Here is a 25,549-nt window from a genome sequence, read left to right as displayed (position 1 = left end):
TTTTAATCAACATACCCTAGCTATAAAGTAAGGATAAATAAAAGGAATTCATAGACAATAACAATGTCCCTATAAATTCCTAAAACAACTCCTAAGGGATGATACTGGCACCTCTGAATATCACTGTGGGTTTTTTTTTAAAGGTGTCTAGAGAGTGAGATTATAATTTTTAAATTTTCTTTTTTATAGAAAATATTTGTTTTCACAAATTCATGTCTGTGACTTTTATAACCAGAAAACTAGTGTTGGGGGTGGCTGTCACATGATTGTGGTGAGTCTAATACAAGGGAGGGGAAACTCTCCAAGAACACAACTTACCTCAAATGAATAAGCTTTCCCAATCCCATCTCCTGCTCCAGTGATCACTGCAAAAAGCAGAAAAGGTTTTAAAAGACAGAATTAATCTCTAAAGTGCTCTTTCTCACCAGTTACATTTTTTTTGCAGGCTTACTGCCTAGGGCACAGCGTTTCAAAACAGCATCCTTCAGCTACACAGCCCTATTCCACTCGACTCCGGAGTGACCAGCCCTCACTTCCCTTATGAAATGTTCCAAATGAAGCTTTCTTTCTTTCTTTCTTTCTTTCTTTCTTTCTTTCTTTCTTTCTTTCCTTTATTTTTTTTTTTTTTGAAGAGTAGGTGAGGCTGTGGAAGATACCCTCCAAAACAAAACAAAGAACCTCAGCCAGGGAACGTTTCATTCAGACCCCAAAGAGTGTGTCCTGTTATCTCTCTACCAACACATCCAACTATCACTGTAAGGAAGGACATTTCAGAGTGTTTTCCTCTTCCCATCCCCCCCACAGGTCAGCAGTGCCCAAAGCCCAGGGAGATGAGGAACATAACAAAGAGGAAAACACAGAAATGCCAAAAGAGGATACAGTGACATAAAGGGACCTGAAGAATCTGCACTCAGCTTATCTATTGATTAACATGTAACAACCAGATGGGCCTAGACCCTTTGCATCCAAACATTAGACCCATATTTTATGAGCGAGTTCTCATTCTCGTGAATGTTGTGATTTGAAACAGTGCTACAGTTCAGTATTTATGTGTCTGTGTTTGCCTTTGCACATCAATGGGAGGCTGTACTGTCCACAAGTGTGAATAAAACATACATTTAGCTTATTGGAGAGTAAGAGCCAAGCTGTACAAGCTTCCAGAAACACACTGGCAGAGCGCGCTCATTTTTTTTTTTTTAGATTTTATTTGTTTGTTTATTGATTTATTTGAGAGAGACAGAGAGAGAGAAGGAGAGAGTGTAAGCGAGGGGCAGAGGGACAAGCAGACTCTGCGTTGAGTGTGGATCCTGACTCAAGGCTCCATCTCACGACCCTGAGATCAAGACCTGAGCTGAAATCAACAGCCCAATGCTTAACCAATGGGGCCAGCCAGGTGCCTCAGGCCACTCTCATTGCAGAACTGCTAATGGTTTTATCTCTCCACTGGGGTTCCTTTAGGTGCATCCATGCATATCACCAGATCCCCTTGAAACAGGTGCTTTGATCAGGGTTATCTACTGCCCCCCCCCTTTTATGGGAATCTTCAAAATAGTTAAAATAATAACATCGATAAATGACTGGTTTCTGTGGAGTGCTTACTTTCTGCCGTGTACTGTTTCAAGTGTTTTAACATTCTCCTAATGCCCAGACCATTGTTTTCCTTAGTTTATAGAGGAGGAGTCTAAGGGAGAGAAAGTAACTCAATCAAGGTCACATTGCTAAAAATGATGACAAGAGGGTTTGAAACCCAGCTACCTGACTTTGGGGCCACAAATCTATAAAGATACACCAGTGACATAATTGCCTAATCGACCACAGAGTTCTGAGGAGTTGAACACTTTCGTCTTTAGTGATTGGATTTTCTTCTGGCTCCCCACCAGGAATATATACTCTCCTAGAGATCTGCCTATGCTCAAAGACATTTTAATCTCGCTAGTGATGACTCTATTCAATATTGACTCAAAGGACAGGTTAAGATTATGTTTATTCAATGTGAGGCAACAAAATACACTTGTCTCTGGCCCCACGTGAACTTCTTTTAGAGTGTGTGTTTTCAGAAGGGCTTCACCTTACACTGATGAGCAGCACTGTGCAGAGCTCTAAGCACCACCCCACCCCTGCAAAGTGCATGGGCATCTGGATCTGTGTAGAGCAAGATATTTAGATCCAGAACGGTCAAGTTCAAGCTACTGAGCACGTTTTCTGAAGATACTGCCCCAAGAGTGAAGGAATGTTCACAAACCACACACAAACACACAGTTCAGATGTAACATGCAACAGTTAAAAACCCATTTTTCATTCCAAATGACTTTCATGTGTCAATTTTTCTTATTTCTGCTAGTAGGGTTGCAGCTGCCAGCTTTAGCAAGTAAAGATACAGCATGCCCAGCTAAATTTGGATTTCAAGTAAATCATAAATAATTTTTTAGTAGAAGTATGTCCCACATAATATTTGGGATGTCATATACTAAAAAATTATTCCTATTTATTCAAAATTCAAATATAACTCAGTACCTTATATTTTATCTGGCAGCCCTATAAGGTTGTTTATAATCTCGCCTATTTGGCCTGGCATGGTACTTTTGAAGCTGTTTGAATTCTTTGTTGTTGTTTTTTAAGTCACTAGATTTCTTCATGTAACATTAGCACTTCATTCAAAGAGATGCTGAAATCATAGCCTCATGTTTTTCACCTTAAACCCAGTCATCAGGCTGAAATTCTGTGAGAGTGTTCCAGAAGATAAATCCCATTGCTTGGTGATCAGTCTACTTGGGATGTAAACCAGACCGAGATTCTATATCTCACCATCTCTAACATGTGTTCCTGTAGGGACCTTTGTTACCTTGATTTTGTAAATACCCTCACTTCATGAAAGGGCTCAGCAAAATTCTTTTAGATAAAGTGAAGTGAAATTATTTGTATTTCCGAGTTTTGAAACACTCTTCATAAAATGGCAGTACCCTGAGCTTTCAAAAATATGGAGAAAAGGATGCAGAACTCTCTGCAGTACTATTATTTGTGTCACCAGAAACTCCAAAAAGGAGAAAATCCAGCTAATAAGGATGAGAGGACAAACAGAGGCAAGAATTGGGTGGCATCCTTCCGGTTAATTCTCCTCATGCCCCACCTCTTGTCTTTTAGATAATTCCAATTTCACTCATGCTTTCCAGGCACCCAAATAAAAGTCACCCAAAGGAATTACATCTTTGCTCTCAAAAGGAAGGGATGCAATTTATCTTTTGAGATATACATAACAATAAGACATAAACAAGAAACAGGAGATGGAAAGCTGTATTTACCTGCCCACTGTCCCATTGACTTCAAGAACGACTTTGGCAAAACTTTCCAGAAGTGTCGGAAAATATACCTGGAGAATCTCACACTCTTCACCAGGCACACCAGGCACACCAGCAGCCCTACAAAAATGAAGAACTGTTCCAGAGCCACCCCCATGACTGCACTGGACTAGTTTCAGATATGGCCTGGCCCCTCCACAGACCTCTGAGGGTGTGGCTGCTCCAGAGGCAAGTTGGTCACCCTTTGGAGTCACCAGCTGCATTCCACTGTGCAGAGACATTTAGATTAGAGTAACTTCTTTACACAATCTTCTGATTCACGGGCTTTGAAATAAAGTATTCTTTCTAATATTTTTATAGCACTGTTGGACTTTTGTCACCACGGGGGAGCCTGTTTCTTCCTCTGCCTGTGTTTCTGCCTCTCTCTGTGTGTCTCTCACAAAAAAGTGAATAAAATCTTAAAAAAGAAAAAGAAGCGATGAGCTTCCTGAATCTCTTTCCTTTGTAGATAGAAGCAGTCACCAAATCCAACATTAGAACCAATCCCTCCCAGTGATTCTTTCCTTTCCATGCTCTGCCATCTCCACAGCACAGCTCATGATCTGAGAGGCAGCTGGGAGGAAGGCATGGGCTCTGAGAAGGACATTCCAGATGTGCATTTTGGCTTTGTCATGTGACTTGGACAAGCTAAACTTTCTACTCCTCAAGGCATTCTTATAAAACAAGATTGATACTCCTTGCTTTACAGAGCTACTGTGAAGTTTAAATGAAATGACATCAATAGAAGTGCAGGTGATTAAACAGTGTGGTCCCAATTGTACATTTAGATGTGATAATTAGCAGAAAAGAAATATAGGTATATTCACCAAAATGTTAACAATGTTTTTATATTGAGATAGTAGATTTAAGGGCTTGTTTTTTCAATTGCATCTTTGTGCTTTTTTATATTTCTTAAATTTCCACAATGAAGGTGTATTATTTTTATAATTAAAAATCATGAATTTGAATTAAAATTCCACCAAACCATTAAGAACCAGCTGAGTTGACACTTCTTTTGTTAAAACTTCTCAGCTCTTTCCATTGCCAGAGATCCTTCTCTGAGCAAGTTATGGAATCACTCTGAGACCTAAATTGCTTGCCTATAAAGTGAGGACTCGTGCACCTGGGTGGCTCACTCGGCTGGGCATCAGACCCTTGAGTTCAGTTTGGGTCTTGAGCTCGAGGTCGTGAAGTGGAGCCCCACCTCAGGCTCCATGCTCAGGGCAGAGTCTGCTTGAGATTCTTTCTCCCTATCCCTCTGCTCCTCCCCCCATTTAAGTTCTCTAAATAAATAAGTAAATAAAATCTTAATAAAATAGAATGAGGACTAAACCTTTAAATGAAAAATATATATACAGTATTATATATATAATGTGTTATAAATATATATTTTATGCATCGTATATTATATATTTTTCTATATATAATATTCTCTCTATATATTGAAATAAATATGTATGTATATTTTAAATCCTGGGCTATAGAAGTACTTGATAAGTGCAGTTTTCTTTTTCTGAATACCAGAAACAAGCAAAAAAAAAACCCAAAAAAACAAAAAACTATAACTATGTGAATGGCTGTGTTCTGATAAAACTTAATTTACAGAAAGTCAATGGGCCAGATTTAGACTACAGGCCATAGTTTGCCAACTCCTGCCCTAAACACTTGGTTAGATTCGAGGTTCAATTTCCTAGCAAGCCATCTTCATAGGCTGTGCTGTGTGTTTCTAGAGGGGGTAACTGATGTCTGGTTGTCTCTTTTTCTGAAAGTAGTATGACTCATGATCAGTGCCTAGATCCAGTCTTTAATTATGAGTTGCAAAATGGTGACTTTCTAATTCTATCATTTTTCTTGCAGTATTCTAAACAACCACAACAACAACAACAACAAAACACCTGAACTACAGGATTGCACAGAACACTGAAGTATAGTTAATACAGAAAAGGTAAAGCAAGTGCTTGACTCTTTCTCTTTTATTTACCAATTTCAAAGTAATGAGTTGGTTTTCTCGTGTCCTAAAAGGTGGACCAAAGACCTAGTTGGTTGTTTCCTGTGGTTTGTCTGGTTTTTGTTTTTGCAGGGTTTTTGGTGAGAGAATCATTATGAAACATGGATATTAACATTTTTTATTTGTTTCAATCCTTTGCAGTTATTATTCTTTTTTTAAGATTTGTATTTATTTATTCATGAGAGACAGAGAGAGAGAGAGAGGCAGAGACATAGGCAGAGGGAGAAGCAGGCTCCATGCAGGGAGCCCAATGTGGGACTCGATCCCGGGACTCCAGGATCATGCCCTGGACAGAAGGTGACGTTAAACCACTGACCCACCCGGGCTGCCCTGCAGTTATTATTCTTACCAGTGCTCAGAGCATCCCACCTTCGGTCAGTGGGACCTCTTCCAGTTCACTCCTGGATTCTTCGGACAAGATTGACGAGACCCCAGCAGTCTTTGCTAGTGTCTATGTTTTTCCAGAATGACATTTTGTCTAGTTTGTGTTCAGACATGGAATGTGCCTTTTCTCAGAGGAGCCTGAGTCCTTTTAGTGGAAAATGACATCTAGAGACTATAAACTGGACACCAAGAGTACTCTTTGTTGCCAAATTTGTCATTAGTTCTAACCCTTTATAGGGCAATACTGGGAAACTCTTTTAAGTCAATGTACTTCATGAGTCAAAGTTAGATATATAAGAGTTTTACTTAGTATCTTTTATGTGTGGATTATTTTTCTCTGACACTGAAAATCTTCATTCTTAACACATTGGCTTTGTCCTCTGGGGTGTAAATATATTTGCTCCTTTTGCTTTCTTTTTTTTTTTCAGAGATTGCATTTTTAAAAATTCTCTGTGGTTTAACTTTGTTTTATAAATGTATAAACATTTTATAAATGTATAAATTTGACTTCAAAGTCAAATTTACAATAGAAAGTTCATTCAGGAAAGTCTTGAGTCTATCCTTGATTTATTTGAGAAAGAGAGAGTTAGGGGAGGGGCAAAGGGGGAGAGAGCAAGTGAATATCAAGCAGACTCCACACTGAGCATGGAGACTGACACAGAGCACTATCTCAAGACCCTGAGTCAAAGGCAAGAGTTGGATTCTTAAATAACTGAACCACCCAGGTGCCCCATCCTCTTTTTTAAATTGAAGTATAGTTTACACATAATGTCATATTAGTTTCAGATATACAATATAGCGATTCAAGAACTCTACACATTTCTCAGTTCTTCCCACGATAAGTGTAGTTACCATCTGTTGCCACACAAAGTTATTATAATATTATTAACTATGTTCTTTACTCTTCCATATCACGTATATCCTGAGTATGTAAAAGCCATTTGGGATCCCAGCTTCATGGAAGATGTTATTATACTAGACTCTTCCTAAGTCCATTTTTGTCCTCATAAAACTGATACTCAAAGTCACCCCATTTAGCAAATGTAGGGCTAATGTGGTTTTAATGCTCTAGACTGGAGTTTACTCCTACACTGCAATATCTTGCTGTCTTGATAGCTTTTCATGCTTTTAAAAGATTTTTAAGAATACATCTTCCTCTACCTACAAAACACACGAGTGAAAATCAGACATTTTGTTGAGCAAAAGAAGACATAGAAAAGTACTGCATTATTTTTCTGTTTGGTAGGAAAATTAAGCCAAAACTTCAGGCCTTACACTTTTTTTTTTTTTAAGAGTCCTCCTTCTTCCCTGTGTGGGATGAGAGCTTTCTTTCCTTTTTTTTTTTTTTTTGAAGATTTTATTTATTTATTCATGAGAGACACAGAGAGAGAGAGAGACACACAGGCAGAGAGAGAAGCAGGTTCTCAGCAGAACCAGAAGCAGAAGCAGGGCCTGATGTGGGACTGGATCCCGGGACTCTGGGCCACGCCCTCAGCCAAAGGCAGAGGCTCAACCACTGAGCCACATAGGCATTCCATTTATAACACTTCTTATTATCTCATGACTCCTGCAGGCTAGGAATGCAAGCATGGATTGGCTGGGTGTCTCTTGTTCAAGATCTTTCACAGACAAAGTTCAAGAAGTTCAAGAACAGGCAAATCTATTCTTTAGTAAAATAAATCAGAATATTGGTTTATCAGAATATAAAATATCTTCCGATATCTTCCAAAATATCAGAATATTTCTTGGTAGAAGTACAGGATTGGTTAGGGTCATAATGAACTTTTCTAGGCTGATGAAGATGTTCTATATTTTGATAAATGTGTGTGTTTCTTGGGAGTATGCCATTTTTAGAACTGCTTGTACTACACACTTAAAGTCTGTGATTTACTGAATATAAATTATTATACTTCAATTTCAAACAAATTTTATCTTACAATTAATGGTGTAGATAACTAAGCCTTACATAATTACCAGAAATGGAAACGGCAGCTCACTTGTATGCTTGATTTTATTTATTTTTTTTAAGATTTTATTTATTTATTCATGAGAGACACACAGAGAGAGAGGAAGAGAGGCAGAGACACAGGCAGAGAGAGAAGAAGGCTCCAAGCAGGGAGCCCGATGTGGGACTCGATCCCGGGACTCCAGGATCACGCCCTGGGCCGAAGGCAGGTGCTAAACTGCTGAGCCACCCAGGGATCCCTGTATGCTTGATTTTAGATCAAAGTTCCCACTTTTACCTCTCAATATAGAAAATACATTCAGAGTCACCTGGGTGGCTCAGCAGGTTAAGCGGCCAGCTCTTGATTTTGGTTGTCATGATCTCCAGGTTCTGGGATGGAGCCTGCACTGGGCTCTGTGCTCCGTGGGGAGTCTACTTAAGAATTCCTTTCTTTGAAAATAAATAAATAAATAAATAAATAAATAAATAAATAGAATTCCTTCTTTTGGGACACCTGGGTGGCTCAGCGGTTGAGCATCTGCCTTCAGCTCAGGTCCTGACCCTGGTACCCCAGATCAAGTTCCCCATACGGCTCCTTGTGGCGGAGCTTGCTTCTCCCTCTGCCTGTGTCTCTGCCTCTCTCTGTGTGTCTCTCATGAATAAATAAATAAAATCTTTAAAAAAAATTCCTTCTCTCTCTCCCTTGCCTTTTGTCCCTCCCTGTCCTTGATTGTGCTTTCTCTTTCAAATAAATAAATAAAATTTTAATATACATATGTATTTATATATTCAACACCTTTAATAAGTTAAGAAACTACATGCCAATGTCTGACTATGGATTTAGAAAAACATTTAAATAAATTTGTCTTTTACTACTTACAAGAGTAGCTCCGTGCATTTGAAAATCAAGGTTTTCAAAGCAGAAATGTTTTTTCTAGTCTATGTCAGCTGTTATCTCCCCTACTCAAAAAATTTGACTAAATGGGGCAGCCCTGGTGGCTTAGTGGTTTAGCGCTAATGGGGCAGGCCACGGTGTGATCCTGGGGACCCGGGATCGAGTCCTATGTTGAGCTCCCTGAATGGAGCCTGCTTCTCCTTCTGCTTGTGTCCTGCCCTCCCCCCGTTGCTCATGAATAAATAAATAAAATCTTAAAAAAAAAAACTTTTAAATACATTTTTTAGTCTTTTAAAAAATTTATTATATACTTTTTATTTTAAAAACAACTGTATGGGGGCGCCTAGGTGGCTCAGTTGGTTAAGGTTGCAACTCATGATTTTGGCTCTCATGATTTCATGGGTCATGAGATCGATCAAATGCCATGTTGGGCTCTGCGCTCAATGGAGAGTCTGCTTGGGATTCTCATTCACCCTCTCCCTCCGTTCCTCCCCACCATGCTGTCTCTCAAATAAATAAATAAATAAATAATCTTTTTAAAAAACTGTGTAAGCTGGAAAGCTATCATAAGTGTACTTAAATCAGCAAAATTTTAAAATGTTTATTTTATTTTTTTATTGAGATATAATTGACATATAACATTATGTAGTTGTAGGTATACAGCATGATTTGATATTTGTATACATCCCAAAATGATCACTACAATTAATTAATTCATCACCATACATAGTAACAATTTTTTTTTCTTATGATGAGGGGTTTTAAGACCTACACCCTTAGCAACTTTCAAATACGCAATACATTATTGCTAACTATAGTCCCCTTGCTGTATGTTACATCCCAGGACTTATTTATTTTATAGCTGTAAGTTTGTACCTTTCGACCCCCTTTGCTCATTTCACCCATTCCCTCCACCCCTCTGGCAACCACCAATCTGTTCTCTATAAATACAATATTATTAAAGCTCAATAAATAGTAACGAAAAAATTTCCCTGCCATACATATCTAGCAACTCCACATAGTATGGAGACAAATAGTTTGAGAACTGGCCTCTGGAACAAACTGGGATCAAATATGCAAATGCTTAAGGCCTGGCCCAGATTATGGGCCCAAGGGGGGTCTCCAGATTCAGGACATAATGTTGAGGCCAACGGTCAAAGAAATTTTTGAGGTAAAAGACATAAACAAATAATTAAATACAGAAATATAATGAATATGCAGATGTGTGGAATAATATTTAACTCCCTGTATCATTAGAAAAGCAAATTAAGTGAATAAAATGCTACATACATGTAAATTAAATTAGCAAGCAGAATTTGAGGCTGTTACTCAGCACTCATGAGGGTGCAGTAAACCTCATATTCGTCCTTCATGCCCTAGTACTACCCTCAAATAACTGGAAAATTTTCTTGAAATGCATTATAAACAAAACAGGCTACTGGTTCCCTAGGGCTGGGGGTGGATTGGAAATTGTCTAGAAATGGGATGAAGGCCCTTTTTGAGGTGATGGATACATTCTCAAACTGAATTTGGTGATGGTTGCACAACTCTATACATTTACCAAAAATATCATTAAATTATATACTTGCAATTGGTGAATTTTGTGGCACTTAAATAATATCTCAATAAATCTGTTTTTCAAAAAGATTTTATTTATTTAAGAGAGAGAAAGTGAGAGTGAGAGCATGAGCAGAAGGGAGAGACAGAGGGAGAGGGAAAAGTAGACTCCCCACTGAGCAGGGAGCATGACCAGGGCTCAATCCCAGGACATCCCAGGACCCCAGGATCATGACCTGAGCCAAAGGCAGATGCTTAACCGACTCAGCCCCGGGTGTCCCAGTAATTTTTTTTTTAATTGACAGAGCTAGGATGTAAACCCATGCCATCTGATGCTGGAAGCTGCCCTTACACAACTGTTGCCTTCCTGTACAATCACCAACAGGAGAATAATATCACAGTTGGAAAATGCAAGTCATCTAGATGTCAGCAATTTCCTCATTTGGTTTCCAAGATAAAATATGCATGACCATTCGGTTCAAAAATGTGCACATGGTAACACTATCCACCCCCTGCTCCTCAAGCCAATACCACAAGTTTGAGACTGGAATGCTTGAAAAACTCAGTCTAGAAGAGTTGCCCAAAACAGAAGTCCCCAATCCCCTGTAGTTTCTGAAAAAAGAAATTGCCACCCTTAAGTAATTTTCAGTATCCCTAAAAACCCAAATTACACAATAGCATTCCATCCCAAAGCCACAAGCTCTAAGAGAAAGCATAGAGTGGAATTTACCAAATGTGGGATTTCCATTGTTCTCTCTCTGTGGAGTCAGGACACTAACTTTCCCAGTATCGGTGTGTGATAATATGCATGGAGTATTGCCAAACCAAGCCTCAGGGTTCAGAGTCTTATTGGGGCTCTATTACATAACATGATTGATGGCCCAGATAGCTGATCTCAGTCTCCAGCCTCCTTGGGCCTCACAGAATCCCCATCCTAAACCACATTATTGGCTTTCCCATCCTAAATCATCCTAAATCACACTGTCAAGACTATCCAGTATGACCTGAAGACACCAGGCAAATAATAACATTTCTATCAGGCATAATATTCCAAGGGCATAGAACTACCTAGAAGCCAAGGGCAAAGGCCAGACATCTGTTTTTGTAAGGTCAAATTCTTTCCTGCACAGATTGGCTCTTTCTAGCACGCTCTCTGAGCCTCAGCTATGAATACCAGCCAGGCAGTAGTCTCTGGTCTTGTCAGCTTCAGGGATCAAAGCTCCGCCCTACAACCAAGTTGGGGTGAGGGTGATGGGGAACTCAGGATTCTTGGTTTAGCACACCTGGGGAAAGCCTCCATCCAATGGGTGGGGGTTAGACAGGGAGGCCCTGTCCATCTGCCACACTCCGCGGGAGCCAGGCCTCTCCAATGGGGAGAAGATGAGAAACCTGGGCAACCTGTCCCCCTGGTCAGGCACAAACCCCACTGGGTGCCAGGAGCAGGAGCCCCTGGGTCTGGCCTCAGCCTCCTGGGATGCAGCTTCCCCAAGCTGAGCTCAGGTCATTGATAAGGAGGTGGGTCAAGGCTCCAGTGCCACACTCTCATTACCAAGTTTATTACGTTTTCTCAAATCCATGTTTCTTCCTTTGCTACCTGCCCCTAGGATAACTTCTAGAGATCTTACTTAAATGGTTGTTTTTGATCGTTTTCTCCAGTTTTGCCTGTTTCACGGGAGAGAGGTTCCGCAAAGCTCCTCACGCTGCCGTCCCACCCTTGCATCGATAGACCTTAAACATTACACCCCAGGCAAGTGGTCACAGAATTGGAAGAATAAGGTTCTGTACTATGACACGACTGAGGATCCCTGTGTCTGTTCTGACCTCCAAAAGCGGTGGCTGCAGCAGGGAGCCTGGCTGCCCTTGTCTGTCCCTCTCTTGCTCCACTCTTTCTGGCTGTGCAGCTGCAGACAGCCGGCCCTGGGCTGAAGGATGACCCCCTCCCACCAGGCGGCAGATGCAAAAAAAAAGCTCCTGGGCACATCCACACCCATTCAGGCCACAGATCTCCACTGGTAGAAAGGCCAGCAATGGAACAATTTCCAGAGAAAACATACTAATCTGGAAATTTCTCTTTCCCTCTAAGACAGGGATCCTTCCCTTTTTTTTCAGTGCCATGGACCACAGCAGTCGTTCAGGGGCAGCTACCGCCTCCTTCCTGAAATAACGGTTTTAAATCCCTAAAATAAAATACATAAAAAGATAAACAGATTCCCCCAAAAAAATCTATCACAATATTTTCTAAATATGATGTATGACACATAAGCTTCTTTGTGAACTAATGCTAACATCAAGAACTGGTGGAAGGTCTAGTAACTCAGAGTCCCCAGCAGGACATAAATGATTTTTCTGCAGAAACTGTACATGATATGAAAATATCTCAACCTCTCCTGATAACAAAATCAGAAATAAAGCTACTACTACACGGTTTTGTCTACATTTTCAAATGAAAAATGCTAAATTTTGGTCAGGGAAAATTAAGATGTATTCTTTCCCTCTCCCCAGTCACCAGCCCCCTAAATCCTGTGAACCCCTGGCTAAGAACTGGTACTCAAAGTGTGGTCTGGACCAATCATCTGCAGTGGTGCTTCTCAAATCACCTGGGTAAAAATGCAGCTTCTGTTCGTGTGCACCCCAACATCCTGCAGGGGGTCTCTTTCTAACACATCCCCTAACATGCTGGTGTTCTGGTCCAGGCTGCGGACACACAGCGTGGAGAAAAGGCCCTGAGCTCATCATGGGAGGAGTGGAGGTAAGAGTTGAAGGCACACAGAAAATGTTTCCTGACCCTGAGCATCCCCAGGAATGGGATTGGGATTTTCTGACTTCATCCTAGGGGCATGTTTTCTTTTTCCACGTTTCAGTGTCTGATGACAAGAGAGGAAACAGAGATTCTGAGCTGCTGGGACCCTCGGTTTCCTGAAAGCTGCCACAGAGCAGCACCTGCTGGTCAACTAGGGTGCTGACCCTTGCCAAGTCCCAGCACCCAAAACGTAAGCCCAAGTACACATATCCATTCACAGAAAACAGCAATGATTAATAAGGCCAAGTAACCAAGACTTTAGAGTTGAAGTGGTCTTCTGCCCTCATCCCCAAGTGATAAATTCCTAGTCATTCTTCCAAATACACCTTCTCTGTAGAGCGAAGCTCTCTTTGCAGTTCCTCCCCACTGTAATTAGAAACAAGAATGATAACAATAATATTATTATTAACAACAGTAATTAACTTTTATCAGTCGCTAGGGGCAAGCAGTGGCAAAACACTCTCCACGTGTTATCTCATGTAATTCTTATAACACTTAGAAGAAGGTGCTGTCTCCATTTGATGGATTGGATGGTTGTAGTCTGGGGAAGAAAAATGCCTGTGGCCTCTATCTCTGTGCCTTGCATACCTGCTCTTTTCTAGCACTTACTGCACACCCCCAGGGCTCACCATCCTTGTGCTTCTGTCCTGCACAAGATTTTGCATGCTGACAAATTGAGAAGTTATCTTCTGGAACACAGGACAGATTATATGAATGGTTACCACCATATCATGCCTGAGTGTGGAAGGATGATAGGCACAGAAGATCAGATAGACCAGGACATTCAGACAGTCTTGAGGATCTGCTCAGAAGCCATCCAGCAGCTAAGAACACAAGCCCTCAAGGAGCACAGGAGTGCTGTTTCGGATTTTAGGGCAGCTTATTTGAAGAGTATACAAACTTGACTCAGAACAAAGAGCCACCGGAGTCCAACAAGTAGTGGTGAGAAAAGATGATGTAAGTTGGAACCAGATCCAAATACAAAGACAAGAGAATTCATGTCTTCTGAGAAAATTTCACAGAAACCCTCAAAAGATTCTGATGAAAAACCCATCAATGAGGAATATCCAAACAAGACTCCATGCAGAGCACAACCTGACCTGGGCACCTGGGGAGACGGCAAAGGGGAAGACAGATCATCCTCAGAAAAAAACACAAATGTTGGAACAATGAGAGCCTAAGTGGTTGAGTGAATGGCCTGTTGGAGGAAGCAGGGCAAATCAAAGGAAAAGTGGTTGGAATTTCCAGATTCACAGATAGTCACAGAGCTTTTACAGCGAGAAGCTGAGATTGATGGCATTCACCGATTAGCTGGAGAAGGAATGCAGCTATGGAGGGGGATGAAGAGAGCCAGGAAGAAGCATGCTTGGAGCTGGAGGAGTTCTTCCTCCCGGTGATGAGGTCCTCCTCCTTGCTCCTCCCTATCCACAGGATGGCTGTAAGCAAGCTCTGTGCCGGGTGCTGCCCCCACCCCTGATCCCTGGCAAACAGTATGCTGTCCTGGGTCTCCAGCATCAGAGTGTGGTTTATGATAGGAGGTTATCCTAGAGCCAACTGGGGGGAGGGGGCGGAGGCAAACATGTACTCTCACAGCAGGTACCCCCAAACCTGTGGTTTTAAGCTGATTTTGTAGCTAAAGACAATGAAGTTGAAAAGAAAGGAGAAAACTAAGTTCAAATGATTGTGCAAAAAAAAAAGTGACTAAAACTGAAATTATTGACATATGCAACTTCATCATTTTCCCAAAGGCACAGATAATATATACAAATATAAATATAAATGTGTGTATATGTACATATACATAATATATAACTTTTCTCTAACCTAGGTTCTATTCTTTAAGCAAACTCAGCTGTCCAAACCTCTAGTGTCCCCATACTTGAGATACATTTAATATGCAGGAAAAATATTAAAACAGCAGGAAAAAGTCCAAGTTAACAGGTGGTGTCACTGTTATTGCAGTGCAATAGCCAGAAGCAAGCAAAATATTGAGGATTTTAATTTTCATTGTCCCATCCAGACTGGCTTTTACAACTCCTTTTAGTATGGAAAAAAGAAATCTGGAGACCTGAAGCATGAGGTTACATTTACCCTTTAGCCTCCTTGAGGCTCACAAATACCTTTCGTACCAACTCTGGACTCCTAGCTTCAACTAATATTAATTCAAAAATCAGATTGGAGCTCCCACCACAATGCCACCAGCGACATCGCGGGAACTGGGTCTCTAGAGATTCTAGAAACTGTGGGTGACAGAACATGAGAGACTCCTAACTCTGGGAAATGAACAAGGGGTAGTGGAAGGGGAGGTGGGCGGTGGGATGGGGTGACTGGGTGATGGGCACCGAGGGGGGCACTTGACGGGATGAGCACTGGGTGTTATGCTATATGTGGCAAATCGAACTCCAATAAAAAAAATACACAAAAAGAAACTGCAGATGCCGCTGGGCTGCTCTTCGCTGCCCTCTGCTGGCCACACATGGAAGCAGGCCAAGTCTCCACAGGTAAAAATAAAGGGTCATGTGAGAAAAGGCCAAAAAGCATTCAGGGTGATTGCAGAAGAAAAAATTTAAATAGGAACCCCCAAAGAGGCGTGTTGACTATGAAACAAAGGATTGACCATACTAAGAGTAGAAAAGTACAAAATCATCTTCCTTTAAGAATTCAGAGAATGAAAACCAGAAAAAAAAATTGTTGGAAGAAAGCAAAAATGTGCTACCATTTTGTTTTGTCACTAAAAAAATGAGGAATGGATGTTCACATCTTTTAAATCTTAGCACTTTTGGTCTCTGGGTTTCAGGACTGATGTTCATGGTGCAGGAGAAGGTGGTTACAGCAGCTCCAAAGCCTCTTCAAAGTAAGGTAAAACACTGAAGAACTTTTTTTTTTTTTTTAAGATTTTATTTATTTATTCAGGAGAGACACAGAGAGAGAGAAGCAGAGACATAGGCAGAGAGAGAAGCAGGCTCCAAGCAGGAAGCCCGATGTGGGACTCCATCCCAGGTCTCCAGGACCACACCCTGGGCCGAAGGCAGGCACTAAACCGCTGAGCCATCCAGGGATTCCCCAATGAAGAACTCTTGAACTCAACAACAAAACACACAACCCAAATCAAAGCTGGGCAAAGGAATTAGATAGCCATGTCTCCAAAGACATACGAGTGGCCAAGAAGCACATAAATAATGTCCAATGTCCAACCCCACTAAAAATTAGGGAAATACAAATCAAAACACCAATGAGATAATCACCTCACACCCGTCAGAATGGCTACTACAAAAACAAAACACAATGCAGAAAATAACAAGTCAGGCAAGATATGGAGAAATTGAAACCCTTGTGCAAATGTAAAATGGTGCAGCTGCTATAGGAAACAGTAAGGATACCTACACCCCCGGGTTAGGAGAGCTCTGGGCTGGGGAACACATCAGTGTGTGGGAGGTTGGGGTACACCTAGAGGGGGCACAGAAGCTCCACACTCCTTTCCACACACCTCTTCCTATGCATCTCTTCTTTCTGTTCCCAAGCTGTACTCTTTATAAGAAACCAGTAATAGAATTCAAGCACTTCTCTTTGAGTTCTGTGAGCCATTCCAGCAAATTATCCAACCCGAGGGAGGGTATGTGCAAACCCCTGATTCATGGCCAGTTGGTCAGCAGAACAGGTCACAACCTGGGACTTGGGATTGACATCAGAAGTGGGGGCAGCCTTGTGGGACTGGGCCCTTCACCTGTGGGGTCTGCACTCATGCCAGGCAGTTAGAATTGAACAGAATTTGCAGGACACCTAGTTGGTGTCCAGAGAACAGGAGAATTCCTTGATAGGAGTAAAAACTCCACACGTTTGATGTCAGAAGTGTCTATACAGAGAGGAAATTAATTTTAATATCCAAAGGAATTGAAAACAGGGTCTCAAAGACACATCTGCACACTCTTGCTCATAGCAGAATTATTCATAAATAGCCAAGTGTCCATTGCAATGAATGGATAAGCAAAATGTGGTATATCCATCCATATGATGGAATATTATTCAGCCTTTTCAAAAGGAAGAAAATTCTGACAGTTACTATAAGAAGGATGAACCCTGAAGGCATTACCCTGGGCAACGTAAGCCAGGCACAAAAAGACAAACACTATGCGATTCCCCTTATATATCTAGAACAGTCATGTTTACAGAGACAGAAAGTAGAATGGCAGTTGCCAGGGGCTGTGGTGAGCTACCATTTCAAGGGTGCAGAGTTTCAGTTTTGCAAGACGAAAATGTTGTAGAGATTGCGTGCACAACAATCAGAATGTATTTAACACTACTGAACACACTTAGAAATGGCTCAGATAGTAAATGTTATGTTCCGTGTGTTTTACAATTAAAACTAAATTTCCTTAAAAGGTACTTTGAAACAACACATCAATACAATCATTCCTTCACTTGCTCTCTGCCACACATTTGACTCAGCTTCTAGAAACTGAGAAAGTGAGACCTAGAAGGGATTTGGAGATCCTGCTCAATTTTTACAGAATAAAGCAATGCAGACCCCAATGGCGAGGTAAGCTGTGCGGATGTTGGATGGTTAGTGGTAGAGTGGGATTAGAAGGGCTCGAGGCTCCCAGACTGGGGCCTTACCTGACACCTGAACCCCAACAGGGACAGCCCATTGCTTTGTTTCTTTTAAGCAGGCTCCATGCCCAACGCAGGGCTTGAACTCATGACCCTAGATTGAGAGTTGCAAGTTCCTCCGACTGAGCCAGCCAGGCACCCCAGCTCATTTTTTGATGTTAATGAAAATAATAACGCTCCTCCACTCAGGGCTCCTGCCCATACACCACTGGGAGGCCAGACGAGTCCATGAAGGAATATACGTTTGGTTAAAATCCAAGTGATCTGAATTTCAAAGCCCACTGAACAAACCTGGGAAGGTGGGGAGAGAAATGTAAGCTACTGAAATGTGAACAGGACACATGGAGGGTGTTTCTCCCCCACTGAGTTATTTTGTAATATTTTCCAGCATGAGCCTTAAAAGGAATATCTTCCTCCAGGCAGAGTCTTCCTGTCTATCTACAGTAATATCACAGTATGAGGCTGTGTATATAAATTATTTTTTATTTTGCTTTGATGATTGGGAAAAGATACCAGTATATATGATCAAATCAGAGCTAACAATAACTTGCAGTTAATTTGGCTAATTTTATTAAAATAAAGACATGTCTGTTTAAACTGAGAAGAAAAATGTTCTCACTGGCACTTTGCTTTGGCTGGGATCCTTGAAGTTAAGGCCAACGTGCTGATAATAATCACTCTCACACCATCGGCCTTGTTCGTCCTCTGAAGCACACGTGGTACTGGCAAACAGCAGCTCAGAGCTGTGAATGAGTGAGCAAACAGTCAGTGCTCTGCCCACACAAGACCCTGGGTTACAATCCCTTTAATCAACGGTTTACTCTGAAAGATCTGCTTTCAGATGGTAAGGCTTTGCCAGGATGAGTTTCTCAGGGCCGACGATGGCTCACTGTGCAGTGGCATGTGAGGTAGATTCTCTTCACATTTTGCAGATGTTCCTGTTGTTCTTTAACCGGGGGTGGGGGTGGGGAGGTGAGTGCTGTCCATGACCAGAACATCTGGATTCACATTCCTACATGGGGGGAATGCCTCCCCATGTCCCCAGTCTGCAAGCCAGTCTGCAATTCTGTCTCACATTCTAACTCTTCAAATCCAGAGGAATGTTTTCTTCATCCACAGGTTGTTTAGGTTTTAAGTGACCACTCAGAGTTAAGAAGGAATATCTCAAGCCCCCTGCCATGCTGAAAGGAGGGGGGAGGAGTGAAAACAAATAAATCTCACAGGTAGTACCACCAGATCTTCATAAAATATACATCTTTATAGATATAGCCAGCTTATTGAGACCTCTGTTTTTCTCCTAGTTTGTAGATTACTTGATGAGAATTACCCCCTCTTATTTAGAAATCTGTAGAGGCAGAAAAAGAATAGATCATATCTAATACAAAACTTTGGAGAGGGGATCCCTGGGTGGCTCAGCAGTTTAGCGCCACCTTCAGCCCAGGGTGTGATCCGGGAGTCCCGGGATCGAGTCCTGCGTCGGGCTCCCTGCATGGAGACTGCTTCTCCCTCTGCCTGTGTCTCTGCTTCTCTCTCTCTCTGTCTCTCATGAATAAATAAATAAAATCTTAAAAAAAAAACTTTGAAGAGAAAATAAACATTTGTTTATTGCTGAATAAACTATACTATTATCCTAAGACAGTATCCCACATCTAGGATCCCAAAATGCCTTTCAAAGGTATCTCAGCCACCCCTCCCAATATCCTTAGTGTATGGTGCTTTGACAGAGCAGGACATAAGTAAGGCCCACTTCACAAAAGGAAGACAGATAACTTAGGAGACTTTTTTGTGAGAAAGACACACGGATTAAATTCAGATCTCAGCCCCTTGAATTTTCATCATACATGTCCCCACAATCCATATGAAGGAACATGTCATAAAAACAGATGAATTGAGGGATTTAAGTAAAATTATCTCAAAAACAGAAATGTCAAAACACCTCCCATTCTTTCACTTATAATAGATGAATCAGACTTTTTAAAATTCACATTTTACTAAAATGATGTTCATTTAGAAATCCCACTTACCAAATATTTAACCCTACAAAGTTTAACACAGAGAAAATGTAGTCTCCACCAACTAACATCCCAATGTAGGCAATGGATACATTCTGCAGAAAAAGAGAGAGGATTAGTCATTTTCAAAGTGAAGGGTTTAGGGGGAAAAATACATATAGTAAATATATATTTTTACCATATATAAAATACATATGGTAAAATCTGAAACTAAATATTTTACTTTGCCCAGAGACTTGTACACAGAGCTGTTCACAGAATGTTGAATAAATGAATAAAAAAACATTACATATGGCTTTATAAAGAATGTGAACCATGGCATGATAATTACAGAACACTGCATCATTCATGCCCCTTACAATTAATACATAGGAAAAGAGATATGAGTTGAGTTGTCATCAGCTTTCCAGATCCCATATCTTTACCATCACTGGGTGGTGAATTTTAATCATATGGACCCTAAACTTGCACAGATTAGACATCCAGCGAATTCCAAGCAGTGCCCTGCATTGAGCATTCCAGAAGGACCTAGGTGGCCAACGGAGGAGTCTACTGTTAAAGTAGGTGGTCTTTCTCACTCTATCCACGTGAATAGGAAAATAAAGCAACTGTAGCATAGAACACAGGACACCCCCCTCTTCATTCCTGTGTATCAGGTGCACAGACAAAACATACCTACATGCAATCCATGAGTTTAGTACCTTACAACTGAGCATATATCTAGATTAAAAGCAGTTCTTCACAAGGCTTCCCTTTCTTAGTCAACAGGTTCTCCCAGAAAACCAAGTTGTACAAGCAAGGTATAGAATAAGATATGTCGGTGAGTGCAGAAATTTGGGACTTTTTCTGCTTTGCTTTTTTTACTACATTTGCCTAGACCATCCCCTCCTATCAACCCCAAAGTAAACATCAAAATTTGTCTCTCCTTTTTAAATTAGTGAGCCCTCCCTCTGTTTATGGATTAGGGATGAGAAGATCTAAGAAGAGATTACCCAGCTACAGTTGAAAATGTCACCAGCCTCCATGTTTGCATTATCTCCGTTACCACAATAAAATCGAACTCCGCTTCTTTCATGACAACTGGATTCACAGCTAGTTCCCCAACACCCAAGTCTTCACCCACTTACCTTGATGGCTCCAACCACCGCTGTAGTGAGGGCTGAATTGTAATAGCTGCACAGAACCGTGGAATACATCAGCAGAAACCTGGATCAAGGAAGGAAGCGCCAGATGCATGCCTTACAGTGCCAGGTATAATAACAGTTGAAGAAGAATCTGCACGTGAGCCACCCACAAGTACTTTAAACAAGTAAAAAAGAAAAGATTTTATAACCTACACCTTAAAACATCTCCTTTATAATTCCATCTTTGTACAGTAAAGTGGTCCAGCTGGGCATTAGCGAAAGTTTCTACCTTCGGTGCCCTTTTCATTCTGTCTGTGCATTTCCCATTATGTTTCCATGTAAAGAGGGTAAGAACACGAAGATTTTTTTTTAATGGTCTGAAATCTTTTAACAGCTATGTTACAACGGTGGTCTTTAATCCTCTATGTATATTAGAATCACCCGGCACACTTTTAACACACAATGATGCATGACAGTTTTCCCTTAGTGGGTTTGAAGTGGGGTCCTTGGCTGCGTGCAGTAGCAAAGCTCTACAGGTCATTCTCACATGCTACCAGCTGAGAACCACTGGTGTTTAGAAGGGAAAATTAGCAAAGCATTGCTTTGGATGGAAGAGAATTAAAGGATTCCCTAGCAATCAGACAACAAAAAGAAAGGTCATCCAAACTGATAAGGAAGAAGTCAAACTTTCACTATTTGCAGGTTTATACTACTTATATTTATTCTATACTGTATATAGCAAGATTCCACAAAAAAAAAACTGCTAGAACTGATAAATGAATTCAGGAAAGCTACAGGATACAAAATCAATGTATAGAAATCTGTTGCACTCCTATACACTAAAAATGAAGCAGCAGAAAGAAATTACAACAACAATCCCATTTACAATTGCACTGAAAATAATAAGATACCTAGGAATAAACTTAACCAAAGAAGTAAAAGACCTCTACTCAGAAAACTATAAAACATTGATTAAAGAAATTGAAGATGACACAAAGAAATGGAAAAACATCTTCATGCTCATGGATTGGAAGAATATTGTTAAAATGTCCATACAAAGTGATCTATACATTTAATGCAATCTCTGTAACAATTTCATTTTTCACAGCATTTTTCACAGAACTAGAACAACCAACCTTAAAGTTTGTATGGAACCACAGAAGACCCAGAAGAGCCAAAGCAATCCTATAAAGCCAAAGGTATCACAATTCCAGACTTCGAGTTACATTAATGTAGTGATCAAAACAGTATGGTACTGGCACAAAAACAGACACATAGATCAGTAAAACAGAATAGAAAACCCAGAAACAAACCCACAATTTTATGGTCAATTGTAGACAAAGGAGGCAAGAATATACAATGGGAAAGACAGGCTCTTCAACAAATGGTGCTGGGAAAACTAGACAACAATGTGCAAAAGAATGAAACTGGACCACTTTCTTATACCATATACAAAAATAAACTCAAGATGGATTAAGGACCTAAATGTGAAACCTGAAACCATAAAAATCCCAAGAGAACACAGGCAGTAATTTCTTTGACAGTGGTCATAGCAACATCTTTCTAGATAGCTCTCCTGAGACAAAGGAAATAAAAGCAAAAGTAAACTATGGGGCCTGCATCAAAATAAAAAGCTTCTTCAGAGCTAAGGAAACAATCAACAAAACTAAAAGGTATATGCAAGTGATATATCTGACAAAGGGCTGGTATCCAAAATATATAAAGAACTTACAAAACTCAACACCCAAAACACAATTAAGCCATTTAACAAATGGGCAGAAGACATGAACAGACATTTCTCTGAAGAAGACACACAGATGGCCAAGAGATACATGAAAAGATGCTCAACATTACTGATCATCAGGGAAATGCAAATCAAAACTACAGTGAGATGTCAAAGTGGCTAAAATCCAAAACATAAGATACAAGTGTTGGCAAGGGTGTGGAGAAAAAGAAATACTTGTGCACTGTTGGTGGCAATGCAAACTAGTGCAGCCACTGTAGAAAACAGTGTGGAGGTCACTCAAAGTTAAACACAGGACCACCTCTATGATCCAGTAATCATACTACTGGGTATTTACCCACCAAATACAAAAACACTAATTCAGAGGGATACGTGCACCCTGATGTTTATAGCAGCATTATCTACAACAGCCAAATTATGGAAGCAGCCGAAGTGTTCATCCACTGATAAATGGATAAAGAAGTAGTGGTCTTTACACACAATGGAATATTACAAAGCCATCAAAAATAATGAAATCTATTTGCAACAACATGGATGGAACTGGAGTGTATTATGCTAAGTGAAGTCAGTCAGAGAAAGACAAATACCATATGATTTCACTCATCTGTGAAATTTTTTAAAAAGGTGAGCATAGGGGGAAAAAAGGAGAAACAAACCAAGAAACAGCCTCTTAACAATAGAGAAAAAAACTGATGGATATCAGAGGGAAGGTGGGTGGGAATGGGTGAAACAGGGTTGTTAAAGAGTACACAAAAGGAAAGGAAAGGAAAGAAATAAACTAATGGATTCCACATGCCAATAATACTCCTGTGCCCTTGGACCAAAGTTAGTTCACCAGGCATTCAACATTGAGCACTATATTGATGCTTATGTCAAGAAAATGACTATAGAATTGGGACCAAGCACCAGCCAAAAAATACATATGTACAGGGAAGAATACAGAATCTAATCAGAAGAAATATGTTCATTCCAATCAAGAACTGAAGAAAATAACCTAAGTGGGGTGCAAAATTCCATCTGCCCAAAGGATACAGAGAGATCCTAGGTGTGTTGGATTTTAAAGCTAAATCCCCGTTAGGAAGCATAAGGCTGGATCCCCCATTGGCAGAACAGAGGGAATCAGACTCTAAGGAATGGGCTCAGCCCCTGTGTGTTAGGTAGCCTCTTCCTGCAGAAATCTAGTGCCCCTGGTCCAGGTCAGAATCCCTACTAGTAACAGAACCTGGATCACAAATCAATAAACACTTTCAGCCTGAGTATGTTTCTTACCAGGGATGGTAAAGAAAAAAATCTTAGAGATAAAGTATACCAAGCTTTTATGTTAGGGAATAAACTCAATTACGAACTTAAATTCTGTAATCTTCAGAAGAACATGTGTCTCTGTTATTAAGGTAATTACAGCAATTTGACAAGTTCGAGGACCCAACGTCTTGACCTCTGTGGTTTGAAACTGAAATGTGCAATTGAGATTAGATTTGCAATTTTCAGTTGCAAGAAGTAAAATAATCTGAGTCAGTACGAACACAGTAGTTGATGTTTAAAAAGAAGGTGACATCACATTTCTAAGTTTGGTTTACTAGATTTCGAAGAGTTGCTTAGGTATGTAAAGCAACCTGGCTCATAAACTTTGCAGGGCCACATTAGTGCTTGGACTAGCTGGAGAAATATCAGGTGAATCGTATTTGTAAGTGGTGTTTAAAATGTTTAATTTTTTTTAAATTCACTGAGTAGTAAACAATACCAACTTATAGTAAATTGTTCAGGAGATTTTAATCAACTAAACTTGAGTTAAGAAGCCATTAATCAAATAATGAAAGTAAATGTTCTTATGGTAATACAAAAATTACTAGCTTTATAGAGCAACAGTATTTATAAATTGAACTTAAAAAATTTTAAGTTTTTTTTTTTAAGATTTCATTTATTCATGAGAGACACAGAGAGAGAGGCAGAGACACAGACAGAGGGACAAGCAGGCTCCCTCTGGGGAACCTGATGTGGGACTTGATCCCAGGACCCCAGGATCATGCCCTAAGCCGAAGGCAGACACTCAACTGCTGAGCCACCCAGGTGCCCCAAAATCTAAGTTTTTTTAATGTTTATAATTTTAATAAATTCGACATTAATTCAGAGCCCCAGGAACTATAAATAATCCTATTCTTCCATAAAATTAAAAGATTAAAAAAAAACTCAATGTGGGGCACCCAGGTGGCCCAGCGGTTGAGCGTCTGCCTTCGGCCGAGGGTGTAATCCTGGAGACCTGAGATCAAGTCCCACGTCTGGCTCCCTGCATGGAGCCTGCTTCTCCATCTGCCTGTGTCTCTGCCTCTCTCCCTGTGTCTCTCATGAATAAATTTTTAAAAATCTCAAAACAAAAAACAAACAAACAAACAAAAAACCTCAATGTGATGTTACTGAGTACCTACTGTGTTTGCCCAGATAGTGAGAGTACATAACACAGCAACCACCCTGGAGGAGGTAAGTCTAATAAAATATTAGAGATAAGAGCACAGGGAGGGGGTCTACCCCAACTTAGGGAAAACAGAAAAGTTTCCTGCAGGCCTCTTAAATGAAGTCCTGCAGACTTCAACCCAAGGCAATCATGGATGTTATTTTATTTTTGTTTAAAAATTCCAACTCCAGGGTTCCAAATATGCAATGTTTTCTCCATCCTACCTTTTAGTGAAATCACCTCCACCTGCATCAGAATTGGCTGATACCTTGAATATAAGATTCCAGTATCTATCCACCATGAGTGTGGACAGCTAGGACACAAACTCACCAGCTGGGCTGGGCACAGGAGGAACCCCTCTCTGAGGCCTGGGGGTGCCTGAAACAGCCACTGTCCCTAAGGGGCCTGCAGACAAAGAGGCTGCACTTATCAGCGTGTCCCACTAGGTGTCCCCAGAGAAGATAAGGGGAAAACCACAAGGCGCAAAGTAGTCAGTGCAGGACAATCTGTATTACAATTTTCTAAGAAAAAATTTCTACATGAGAGTATGTTCCTATATAATCCTTTGGCTAAGAACACCAAGGTTCTAAATTAAAATAACCTCTGCTAATTCAGTACAAAGGAAAACATACCACTTTTAACACTAAAAATATCCACCTCCACATGACAGTAGTTTTGGTTTTAGCAT

At 40.6% G+C, this 25,549-nt stretch overlaps 2 protein-coding genes and 1 pseudogene across 3 annotated transcripts in view; 1 reads left to right on the top strand and 2 right to left on the bottom strand.

Moving 5' to 3' along the window:
• HSD17B3 (hydroxysteroid 17-beta dehydrogenase 3) overlaps positions 1-3,453 on the bottom strand; it is a 34,285-nt gene extending 30,832 nt beyond the window's left edge. Inside the window, exons 1-2 of the mRNA XM_055310152.1 lie at positions 3,300-3,453; positions 319-365 (exon numbers count right to left, since the gene is read on the bottom strand). Coding sequence (XP_055166127.1) covers positions 319-365; positions 3,300-3,453 — 201 coding nt within the window. The remainder of the gene's footprint in view (positions 1-318; positions 366-3,299) is intronic.
• A 2,919-nt stretch (positions 3,454-6,372) lies between these two features.
• LOC129499992 (syntaxin-18-like) lies at positions 6,373-14,321 on the top strand (annotated as a pseudogene).
• A 3,680-nt stretch (positions 14,322-18,001) lies between these two features.
• SLC35D2 (solute carrier family 35 member D2) overlaps positions 18,002-25,549 on the bottom strand; it is a 49,145-nt gene continuing 41,597 nt past the window's right edge. The window contains exons 10-12 of one of the 2 annotated variants that reach the window (XM_055310835.1): positions 20,672-20,750; positions 19,557-19,639; positions 18,002-18,275 (exon numbers count right to left, since the gene is read on the bottom strand). In XM_055310835.1, the coding sequence (XP_055166810.1) occupies positions 18,125-18,275; positions 19,557-19,639; positions 20,672-20,750 (313 nt within the window). In that variant the 3' untranslated portion in view covers positions 18,002-18,124. Of the gene's footprint in view, positions 18,714-19,556; positions 19,640-20,671; positions 20,751-25,549 lie in introns of both variants that reach the window. The other variant, XM_055310836.1, reaches the window with a different exon arrangement.

The sequence above is a fragment of the Nyctereutes procyonoides genome, unplaced genomic scaffold (assembly GCF_905146905.1).
Source record: "Nyctereutes procyonoides isolate TBG_1078 unplaced genomic scaffold, NYPRO_anot_genome, whole genome shotgun sequence".
NCBI classification, from domain to species: domain Eukaryota; kingdom Metazoa; phylum Chordata; class Mammalia; order Carnivora; family Canidae; genus Nyctereutes; species Nyctereutes procyonoides.
The sequence above is the reverse complement of the archived record's forward strand: the minus strand, read 5'-3'. Positions and strand labels throughout refer to the sequence as shown.